Here is a 12,613-nt window from a genome sequence, read left to right as displayed (position 1 = left end):
TATGGGGGTTTATTCACTGTAACCCCTATTAGCAAATCTCCCTAGACCAGTGGTCGGCAACAGGTGGCTCGCCAGCAATAATATCTGGCCCGCACCCGCAGCCAGATTATTTTGATAGCGGTTGGTTCTGAAATAGATCTGCGATGACAGCAAGAGTTAGCCTACTCACAACCAGAGTAGGCTATGTGAGCGGAGCGCGAGTGGAGCGGTGTGATTTTGAATGGAGCAAGGAGCGGATTTTTTAAAAGTCGGAGCGGCGTGGTTTTCACTCGCTCCACCACCACTCCATCACGAGTACAATTCATACCAACGACCCGGCCGTAATATAACTGCATATTTAGCAAGAATTCACAAGTTTAAAATATTTAGCTAGCTTGATAGAGAAGGATCACTCAAATCAGAAAGAATGTGAATGACGGCAATGGACATGAGCGCGAAGTTATAATAGTTCTCAAGGAATTAGTTTGTTCCTTCATATACTGAATATTTTGAGATGAAAGCATGATTTGAACAACTACTACAACACTTATTCACACGCAATCGCTCTCTCAATAATGCATTCAAACAAATGTAATCTTTCATCTGTATCCGATTTCGAATGAGCAGAAATCTGTAAGAAATGCATCGATCCGTAGGTAAAATAACTGACAAAAACGTATTGATATTTTCATCACAAAAAAGAAAAAGAAAAATTGCACTGCAAAAAGAAGCAATTATGCCTTTTAATGCTGACAACCATGTAATTAGCTTGTCATGTGGCAGGAAAAAAAGTTTGCACACAAGTGTTCCAATACGCCATGCTGAAACAATCTTTTATTTATTTTATTTTTTAATATAGGCCTATGAACAGAACTGCGCAGCAAGAGCGAGTTATTAAATGCCCGGAGCGCAGAGGGAAATTGTTGACGCTCCACTCCGCTCACATAGCCTACTCTGCAAATGTGACATTTTGTTAATGACTGTCCTACCACAGGATTTAACACGGAGTAACAGCTCACAGTTACAAAAGACACTGTAACAGTATGCCACAGGCCATTCTAGTTGCCAAGCTTACTTTTGGTTTGAGGCAGATGGTCAACAGGGGGCAGCAGTGATCCACTGAAATCACTGAACTGTCACTCTGCACTTCAGCACTACCTTACATCTTTTTAAACAGTGGCGTTGGGTTGTCAGTCTCTTTTGAACACACTGAAGGGTTAGTACTTTTCGTTTTTTAATATATTTAGTAAGCAATAAGCTTCTTACAATATACATACATACCTTATTCTGTATGACCATATTTTAGATCCCTTAAACCTACCCCATACCTAAACTTAACAACTACCGTACTCACATTTGATAAGCAACAAATTGGGATTTTGAGGAAAAACTCTTAATTGTGAATGTGTTCCCGATTCTTAAGTGTGACCTTTATAATTTTAATATTTTTTCTTATGCTCACAAAGCCAAGGCTGCATTTATTTGATGAAGTTTTATTATAGTAACAGTTTTCTATTTTGACATGTAATTTAAAATGTAATTTATTCCTGTGATGGCAAAGTTTTTTTCAGTGCCCAGTTTTCCAGTCTTCAGTGCCACATGATCCTTCAGAAATCTTTACATTTAAAAATGCTGAGTTACCTTTTTCCTATTTAAATGGAAATGGAAGAATGCATCTGGTGTAGGCTTTGAATCCCTCCTGTGTTTATGATCAAAATTGCTGGTTCCTCCCTTCATACCAATGAATAAATATCCACAGTTTGCACAGTATTGGCGGGTCAGGTTTCTTTTCTCCGGTGCTTTTTATGACTAATGTGTTTAGGTGTCTTTAAAAGATGTAGACACAGTAATTCACTCTCTCAACAACCTTTTGGCGGATTCAGATGGTGACAGAAGGTGAGTGTGAGTGGAGCTTATATACAGCCCTTGAGGGCCCTCTGTGAGGCGATAGCACAGTGACGGCGGGCTGTGAAGTGCAGATTAACAGGCTCAGAGAAGAACTTGATTCGCCGTAAACCTGGAGCACTTCTACAGCAAGCGTAAAAGATTGATGGCTGAGTTGGTGCAGAGGGTGCACAATAAGACTCTGGCAAGCAACAGGAAGTAAAGCGAATCTGGATTTCGTATGTGTCCTTCAGCGTTTTTCACAATTGCCCGCTGTGCCGTTTCCCGGCTAAGGTCAAAGTGCCAACAGGAGACTACCGCCACTCCAATTGAAAGCTGTTTTTTTGTGTCCAAAACATTTCATTGCCGTTTCATAACTCAGTTTATGTCACTTTAAAGTTTTAAGCATCTTTTAAAGCAGCTCTTATATAGCTTCTACAGTTTTTGTTCTGACACAAAGTAGATGTCCATCTGCCCAAGGTCGTACGTCCACTTTTTTCAGAGAAGCCTTGTGAGAAGCTGTGCACCTTGCCAAACAGTCTTGCTTCTCTTCCTCATGACTTTGCAGTGTCTGAGTTTCAACTAGCTTGACAGATAGACTACAGGGACTAGCACTCAATGCCTGCCTCATTCTCACTCTGGATCCCTGGTGTATTCGGCTTGTGTTAGAAATCACTCTCTTTTCGACCTGTGAATGCCACTTGCTCTGTAGCTCTCCCAGTCACCTTGTCCCACTAAGACAATGAGCAAGGGCTTTGTCGAAACTTTAAACATCCCGATGTACACTTTGCTGTGTGAACTCGTTGTTTTCCATTTTAGCTGTGTTCCGTCAGAATCTTTTGTGCCACAATATACCATTATCCAGTATCAACAAGATCTACGTAATTATTATCTGTGGAAAAAAACAGCGGTGTTTCATGGATCGCCCCCATGTTTGATTCTGTTTTGGTTTACCAGCACAGATAGGTTGCGCATTCATCCATCCATTTGTTTGCATGTTTTTAAATTTACTGCAATGTCATTGTTACTTTTAAAAAAATTTTTGTCATAGTTTTTGTCTTTGGGCAAAAAAAAGGCAATATTTTGGCATGTCATATTCATTAATTTTAGTCAGTGGTTTTCTGTTTGTGCAAACAACATTTTAGTTTGTTTTAATTTGTGAATTCTTTATGCTTTAATTATTAATTTGTCCATTCATGGCTTAGTGTGAAAGCCTATTCACAATGTGTTCAGTTTCACTCACTGATTAGTTTCAACCTCTGCAACTCAAGTCTTTTTTTCTTGTCATATTATTATAAACTTCAAAGGCTATCGACTCGTTGTGAATGTTATGTCAGTACCAGTTTGATGGCAAAAAAAAATTTGTGATGAAAATGTTCATTAATAAAGTTGTTTTGTTTTGACAACATAACATCCACAACTAGATAACCTGTGGGTAGTGTCTCACTTGTAGAGTAGAAATGGCTCCTGACTAGCACTGAAGGCATAGGAGGTCTGGCTTAATGTGACTAAAGCTACTACTGGCTTTTTGGCCTGCTGGAGTCTTGCCTAATGGCCTAAGTGCTTTCTTATCCAGAAACTGTCAGTATTATTGATAATCAGATGGCAAGCCACCAATACAGCCATCAACTGACAACCAGGAATTCTAGACCCCTGCCAGCTTACAATCATTCATACATCTGCCTCTCGGTTAGGGCATTATGGACATGAATATTTGCTGTCAGATTTTTGAGGTTCTAAAAATTATGTACATTCTCTAAGTGAACTGTGAATTAGTGATTATTTCACTAATAAAATAGTTTGGACAAATTTGTCAACTCTAGCAGGCTCTGTTAGCTTTTCTTTTGGACCCTTTGGAGTAGAAAGTGAGTATAATTGTAATTTAAATGCCGAAGTAACCAAATAATGGGAAAAATGCATATTTCCCCCCCTGTAAACCTCTGTTTTATAAGTTTCCTTATATTTAGAAAGTTCTGGCTCCTGCTGTTTTGTGCATCTTTTGTATTTTTCTCGCCTTACCCCATAACCAGGCCTTTTATTTTTTATTTTTGTTTGGTTTTGTTTTGGAAATGTGAATGTCTAAGGCATTTTGAACCTACCTTGTGAAGGAAGGCAGGAAGGTATTTTGGATGTTCCACTATGAGAACTCTAGATTCTTGTTATAAGTGTATTTTTTGCTATTATAGAAATTGCTTCCAAGCACAAGTTCTGGATGAGGATCAGGCTTTGAAGATGAGTGGATGGTGTGTTGTATTGACACCCCCCCCCACACACACACTCATTGGTTCCTTAATCCTGGTTAAGCATTGGGAGATTTAAGCATGGACCTATGTCAAAGGTTTCTGAACCAAGATCTTGTTAACCATGTCTATTCTTTGTGCCACTGACCCTTCAGTACTGGTTCAATGAATACAGTGCACAAGTTTAGCAGTTTATCTCTCACCTAATTTTATATGAAACCTTTGAGGCTTTAACATAGGAAATATTTTTGTTGTTCAGATTTAAATACGGTTGTGCCTGCTGTTGGTCAAAATTGAAAATCTATTATTGTGTTAGATGCCAGGCCTCCTGGACCAAAGGATCGATACTGCTTTGTCGACAGATTCGAGCCCCTGCTCTGCTCGGGCTGAAGATGAATTAGATTTTTTCTATAAAACAGCGGAGCTTAGCTCTGCTATTGAGTTTATTGCTACCGTGTGGGACGCTTTACTCTTCACCTGCGGTATTTCATCCACTGTTATTACCGCTGCCCCACTCCTGTGCCTTCTCGGATTTTCCCATTCTCTATCTGTCCTCATCTGTTATCTATAGGGGACATTTGGAATTCCAAATGGTTATGATCTGTATTAAAGTTTACGGATTAAAGATTAAGCTCTATTCTGTCCCAAATCCACCTGCTACCAAATTCCTCTCAGCACCTTTCCAGGAATCCCTTCCTCTGTCCACCCTTTATCATCTATAGTTCCAGAACATGCTTTCCGATGGACTATTCAACCTATTCAGACTATACACACATTTAGACACACCACCAGTCAAATGTTTGGTCATATTTTTGTTTTGTTTTTGAAAGAAGTCTCTTATGTTCCGTAAGGTTCAATTTATTTCATTAAAAGAAGTTAATATAAAATATTTTTTTTATCAGCCATTACTCGAGTCTTCACATCACATAATGATCCTTTAGAAATCATTAAAATATGCCGTTTGGTGCTCAGTTTTATCAGTTATTATTGGTGCTCATTTTTTAATAATGGTTCTTATTATTTTGAAAACCAATTTTTGCTTCTTAATGTTTTTGTGTGAACCATGATACCAGGAATCTTTTGTAATATTACACATGTCTTTACTGCCACTTTATGAATTTAATGCCTCTTTGCTGAATAAAAGTAATAATTTTCTTTTAAAATATCTTTCTGACACCAAATTAATGAATTAATTTCTAAAACAAACAAACAGAACAAATTCTTTAAAAAACTATTTCTAGAAATGGCTGCTGAAAATTCATTACAGGAAAAAACATTTTAAAAATGTAGTACAATTGAAAACAGTATATGCATTTTTATTTGTAACAATATTTGACAATTATTGCTGTTTTACTGTATTTTTGATCGAATAGATGTAGCATTGGTGAACATGAGGTTTCTTTCAAAAACAATAAAAGCATCTTAATTATTTCAAACTTTTGTATCAATAAATAATAATAAATAAATTCAATGATTAGTTACTTAAAGAAATTTGTATATGTGCAATTTATATTTGTATATTTAAGCACTCAAGCCTTTAGATCAAAAGGTTTTGTAGATAGAAAAACAGAAATTCAGACAAGTGTGAGTGTTAGCAGATCTTCAAGCTTGTGTTTCTGTTTCAGGTGCTGATGAAGATCATCAAGCATTACCAGGAGGAAGGTCAGGGCAGTGAGGTGGTGCAGGGGGTGCTGCTGGGGCTGGTGGTGGAGGATAGGCTGGAGATCACCAACTGCTTCCCTTTCCCTCAACACACAGAGGACGATGCTGAGTTTGATGAAAGTAAGGGAATAAAGTTGTGCTCATTGCCTTAATCATTTGTTAGCACTATTCAGACAGGATTAATTTTCTAAATGGCATTTGAGTTCGAGTTTGTAAAGTAGGCCATTATCGTTGCAACTGTTTAGATTATTTGAATTTTACCCACACATCAAATTTAGCTTCATTTTGCTTCTCATTGTATCGGTGCACTAAGTAAAACCCATCACTGATGCCACCCAGTTGACTTTCTCAGGAATGAAATCTTTACTGAATATATTTTGGGCTCCCTGAAGAAGTATTGAAACAATCATTTTAAGCCGCTTTGTGGAGAAAGCGAGTGATTTAGTGACATGGATGTTGAGATGTGCTACATTAAGTACTGATGGAGTGCTGATAGAGAATACACACACACATAAGTTTCTTGGGAACGTTATAAATGTGTTCACTGCTAGATAGTGATCCTGCTATTCCAAATGCAGTTTAGATCGTTCTGCTTTAAATTGTGCCTGAGACAACTTTTGATTTTCTAAGCAGGCATTTGATTAGAAACACACCTTTATTATGCAGGGTTCTTTCTCTCATTCTTTTTTCTTTCTTTGTCTTTCTCAGCATTTTCAGTATGCGCAAACACACAGAAAATTGGGAGGTGAATAAGTAGATGTATTACCCATCATGAAAAGATTTGAACCACCGAACCTGGTGTTTGAAGCTTGTATTTTTAACTGTGAAACTGCCATTGCCATACTCTCCAGTTAGCCAGGTTTGAATGTGGCTGTTTTGTGTCTGACTGCAGATTTTTGATTATTGCTTAAAGCAGAGGTCTCAAACTCAATTCCGGGAGGGCCTCAGCTCTGCAGAGTTTAGCTCCAACCAGCTCCAAATCACACCTGCTTGGAAGTTTCTAGTGATACTTAAGACCTTGATTAGCTGGATCAGGTGTGTTTGATTAGGGTTGGAACTAAACTGTGCAGAGCTGTGGCCCTCCAGGAATTGAGTTTGAATTCCTTAAAGGGATAGTTCTCCCAAAAATGTCATGAATTACTCACCCTCATGTCGTTTAAAACCAGTAAGACCTTTGTTCATCTTCAGAACACATATTAAGATATTTTTGATGAAATCTGAGAGCTTTCTGACCCTGCAAAAACAGCAACGCAACAACAATCATTAAAATAGCCCATATGACATCAGCGATTCAACCGTAATTTTATGAAGCTACGAGAATATTTCTGTGTGCAAAAAAAACAAACAAACATTATGACTTTATTAAATTGAGAAGTTTAGATGTAATTTTATCACAACGCTGTGTCTGGCCTACCAGCCTCCATTTACTACCTGCCAGCTCGTCAGTGATCACTAAGGCCGAGAAACGTCATCGTCCCTAAGTCGAGCTAGTAAACGGCGAAGTAAATTGCGGTGTAATTCAACCTGTATCGGAACAAAGGTTTGGGGCTCAGCTTTTATAGGGTTTCTCCAGAGAACGCTAGCCAGAACGCACGCCTCATCAAGCTCGGTCTGGAGAGAAGTGAGAATGAGAATGGGCTGCTTTCTGCACAGAGCGAAGGACTGTGAGTTGTTTATTCGCTTTTACAGCCTGTGAGATCACAGGTGTAGCTGGTGAGATGGGCTGTGCATCATGGGAGGGAGAATGAGGCAGGGTTGTATTATTAAAAGTGTAATGGGCTGTAGAGGCTCAGAAATGGAGGCAGCAAAGGAACCAAAAATTGGCTAGGGTAGGGTGTTGTTTTGTGGGCCACCAAAATAGGGCTGGGGTGATATGACTGTATATACCATAATGATAGAAACTATTTTGTTATACTGTTTATACCGTGAGATGGCATGATATAAAAAAATATAATTTTTTTCAAACCCGGGGCCATTTATAATTTATGTCATCTGGGTAACCTTGCCTTTTGGTGTGCGTCAATGAAGTTTAAAATTAAATTATTAATTAAAATGATTAATAATTAAAATGAAAAAATATTTTAGTCACTAGAATAAAAATATGCATGCTACATGCCTATGCACTTATTGGACTATATGTAACATTAAACTTATTATTTATTAAAATGCCACTGATTTTTTATACTAATAACAATATTCATAATAATAATAAAAACATCTTGGTATGTAATTATTCACATAGTCACTAGAATAAAAATGCAGTACTTCATGATGTAAAACATTATAAATATTAATAATAAAAATAATAACAGAAAGATCAATATATTAGGAATATAATACAGAATAACAATAATTTATTATTATTATTATTATTATCATTAATTGTATTGTTTATTTTAGTTGGTTAGTTATAAATAGATTTTGAAATGTATTCACTTGTCTCTTGACTACATCATGTAGTAATGTATTTTTAATGCATAATATTATAAATAATAATAAAAATAATTCATTATAAGAGATATCTATCTGTCTGTCTGCCTGTATATACTGTGTACAGTCATGGCCAAAAATATCGGCACCCTTGGTAAATATGATCAAAGAAGTCTGTGAAAATGAATCTGCATTGTTAATCCTTTTGATCTTTTATTAAATAAATTCACAAAAATCTAACCTTTCATTGGATAATAAGAATTTAAAATGGGGGGAAATATCATTATGAAATAAATATTTTTCTCAAATACATTTTGGACACAATTATTGGCACCCCTAGAAATTCTTATGAGTAAAATATTTCTGAAGTATATTCCCATTCATATTCACAATTTTGAGCACTCCAGGGTGATTATGAACATGAAATTATCCAGCCATGGCTTCCTGTTTCACAGAAATATAAATAGGAGGGAAAACAAAGCCCAAATTCCATTAATCATCCATCACAATGAGAAAAAACAAATAATATATTTCTGATGTGCAGCATAAGATAATTGAGCTTCACAAATTAGTGAAGTGGCTTTAAGAAAAGAGCTAGAGCAGTGCAAATTCCCATTTCCACCATCAGGGCAATAATTAAGAATTTCCAATCAACATAAAATGTTACGAAACTGCCTGGAAGAGGACTTGTCTATATCGTCCTAATGACCCATCAAAATTGTGATCATTTATAGTGATTTATGGATATGGTATGGTAGTCTGTAATTTTGTTTTAATATTCTTGATTTATTTTCTTTTCTGCTCTCAAATTTTCTTCTTCTTCTTAATTTGGTGTATTAATATTTTGTTTATATTTTCTTCCTGTTCTTAACATCAACCTGCCAAAAGGGACTACGGATGAAAATTAGCCAGTGTTGGCTAAATCTTGTGCATTTTACATATTGTTTGTGTTATTAATGTGCATTGTCCCTGATTAAATAAATGAAAAATGGAAATGAAATGCATGGTGAGAAGCAGAGTTTGAGTGGCTATAGACTCTCCAAGGACCACAGCTGGAGAATTGCAGAAAATAGTTGAGTCTCGGGGTCAAAAAACCTTAAAAAAATATCATCAAACAGCACCTACATCACCACGTTATTTGGGAAGGTTTCAAGAGAAATGTGTACAATGAAATATACTGCTGTATTTTTGATGTTGTGGGCCTTTATTTCTTCTGGAGGTCCTGGACATCTTGTTTAGATACATGACATCATGGATTCTATCAAATACCAACAGATAAAAAATCAATAAGTGACTGACTCTGTTAGAAATCTTATAATGGGCCATGTTTGGATCTTCCAACCGTACAATAATCCAAACACAAACCTCAAAAACAACACAAAAATGGGTCACTGAGCACAAAACCAAGCTTCTGCTATGGCCATTCCAGTCCTCTGACCTGAACCCTGTAGAAAATTAGTGACGTGAACTGAAGAGAAGAAGCATCGTCATGGAGCTGGGAATCTGAAGGATCTGGAGAGATTCTGGAGTGAAGGAATGGTCTCTGATCTCTTGTCAGGTGTTCTCTAACCTCATCAGGCATATAGGAGAAAATTTAGAGCTGGTGAACTGGAAAATGGAGGTTTCAAAAGTATTGAATAAAAGAGTGCCGTTAATTGTGTCCAATGTGTATTAGAAAAAAATATTTATTTCATAATGATATTTCCCCCATTTTAAATTCTTATCCAATGAAAGGTTAGATTTTTGTGAATTGTTTAACACCCTTCATATGCAAAGCAATATATATTTATTTATGCCATTATAAAAGATTTTGGTCATACTGTCTACCCCTAACTCCTGTGTGGTGCCGACTTGCATTTAAAAATATATTTGAATATTTGAGTCTGTTTTGAAAGTGTTAGAGAGGACAACATGAGCACCTTTGAATCCACAACGGATTGTAATGACTTCCGATGCATTTATCAAGAAGAGTTGAGTTAGTAGTAATTCTAAATGAGAAGTATTCAGCCTCAAGCGTAGTGCATTGCATCTCCAAGTGTACATTAACTCTGTGACTCTGACACTACCTGTGGTATCCTCGCGGCTAATTTATTCTCCTCCTCTGCAACAGGGTGTGTACATATGACAATGTGTGTTTGGGTGACACCTCTCCCACCTTTCCCATCACTGCATGATTTTCTCCCTGTCTTTAGCCCGTAGGGCTGTGCCAGACATATTATGGCATCTAATGGATATTTAAACACCCTTCATATGCAAAGCAAGGATCCTTGAACTGTACAGGCGACTCCTTTGCTTGTTTTTCCTGCGAGGCAATTGCTGTATTTATTACTAGAGTTTTAAAAGGTGAGTTCGAGTCGGCCGCAGTTCTTTACCTCCTTGTGAGTGTTTTTTTCCATGGGCCTTTTCATTTTTGTCCATTATGAAAACCTGCCAGTGACCGAGGTGACTTCCATCACTTCACTCTATTTTTACCTGGTGTTTGACTGCCTCACACAGAGCAGAAGTCTTTCAGGTGGTTGGATTGAGTCTTATCTGATGGAGGAGTGCAGGTTTGCTTTAGAGAGACTGAAACAGGAGGGTGGAACACCTAAAGAGCGTAATTCAAACAGACCGTCTCGGTCGAGATAAGCTTTGTCTGTGACCTTCCATTTCAGAGTTTCAAACGGACAATAAAAACGACATTAGATTCAGCTCTGCATATGTATTAAATCCGCGTTAATGAATGTTTTTGCTTTTTGTGCATTTTGTGAAGTGTGATTTTTAGATTTGCCAATGCACATTGTAACTAATGCAACATCTAAATACACCTCCAGATTGAGCCTCAAGATGAAGAATTTTTAATGTAATCACGTTAAAATTTAAATACTTTTTCCTATCACAGGTTATTTTTGCTGTTCTGTTTGATATTGGTTTAAAAAAAAAAATTCCCAGTGAACATTGAATTTACATTAAATAAACAGTAAATACTTTCCCTTACAACATATCGAGTGATATAGTAATATTTCTATTAGTTTTGTAATATATATTTACACTATTGTTAAAATAGTTTGGGTTTTTTTTTTTTTTTTCACAAAGAAAAATAATATTTTTATTTAGCAAGGATGTATTAAATTGATCAAAAGTGGCAAATGCTTTTATAATATTACAAAGTATTTGTTTCAAATAAATGCCATTATTTTGAACTTTATATTCATCAAAGAATCCCAAAAAGATTTTTTTCACAATTTCCACAAAAATATTTAGCATTTATAAACATTGATAATTTGTCAATTTCTTGAGCACCAAATCAGCGTATTAGATTTGTGACATTGAAGGCTGGTGTAATGAAATTTAGTTTTGACATCACAGGAATAATGATTTTTAAAGTATATTACATCAGATTATAGATATTTTTAAATTCTATTTCACAATATTGGTGTTTTTACTCTATTGTATATAAAATCAATGCAGCCTTGCAGACCATAAGAGACTTTTACTAAAGTTAAAAAAGACTGGAGAAAAATATTAACAAAACATACCACCCACAAACTTTTAAACTGTTAATCCAAGATGCCTAAAAATGCTGTGGAATTAACATGATCCCTGGCCAAGAAACATTACTATGGAAATGTTAATGAATGAAATGTTAATTTAATTTGAGTTATTTTAGTTCTTCAACAAACTAAATGGAAATGAAATAATATATATATTGCATTTATTTATATAAAAATACCATGGTACCTTTTTAAAAAAAGTATTATGCAATAAAATAGTTATGTAATGTTAGGCTAATAAAAAAAAAAAAAAAAAGTTTTGTTGTGTAGTAGAATTATGTAAGTCGCACTAATGTTATGGTAATGTGCATGATATCACCTCAGGGTATTGTTTCTGTGTACATAGTTGGACACAGCTATAATTTGATTTCACGGGCATGACTCTGTAGAAATTTGTGAACGTGAATGGAAAACTCAGTGTTTTGGGGGTTTTTTTGTATGTTGTTGGCAGTATACAAAATTGTCTACCGCTGTTTGTGTTGTTTCAGAGTTTGTTTCTATGGCTTCAGCCAGAGAGACTTCAGCCCCTGCTGCTATAGGCAGACTAACTGTTATAAACTCCTCTTAAACAGTGTTTACTGCACTCAATCCAAACTAATCGTGAACAGCACAGTTCCTCTCAGTCTCAGCCTTTCAATCAGTTATTTTCTAATCTGCCTGTCTGTACTTACTCACTGTTTTGTTGTTTTCACCCGGTCACCAGTCTCATTTTTTAGCCTTTTGGCAATATTTAGTTTCTGTTTTAACATTTAAAAGAATAGAAATAGTATTTCAAATTTTTATTTTTTTTCTGGCTCAAACAGCCATTGAATAGCCAATTAGATTCATTATGTAAAAGTAACATACTCTTTTCCACTAAATGAGCACAAGCAAGAATGATATTTA

At 36.0% G+C, this 12,613-nt stretch overlaps 1 protein-coding gene across 1 annotated transcript in view; it reads left to right on the top strand.

Annotated features, from left to right (window-relative positions):
• The window catches only part of eif3hb (eukaryotic translation initiation factor 3, subunit H, b), a 61,570-nt gene that overhangs the window by 3,799 nt on the left and 45,158 nt on the right, over positions 1 to 12,613 (top strand). The window contains exon 2 of the mRNA XM_079381467.1: positions 5,729 to 5,885. Coding sequence (XP_079237593.1) covers positions 5,729 to 5,885 — 157 coding nt within the window. The remainder of the gene's footprint in view (positions 1 to 5,728; positions 5,886 to 12,613) is intronic.

Source organism: Barbus barbus (assembly GCF_936440315.1).
Source record: "Barbus barbus genome assembly, chromosome: 27".
NCBI classification, from domain to species: Eukaryota; Metazoa; Chordata; class Actinopteri; order Cypriniformes; family Cyprinidae; genus Barbus; species Barbus barbus.
The sequence above is the reverse complement of the archived record's forward strand: the minus strand, read 5'-3'. Positions and strand labels throughout refer to the sequence as shown.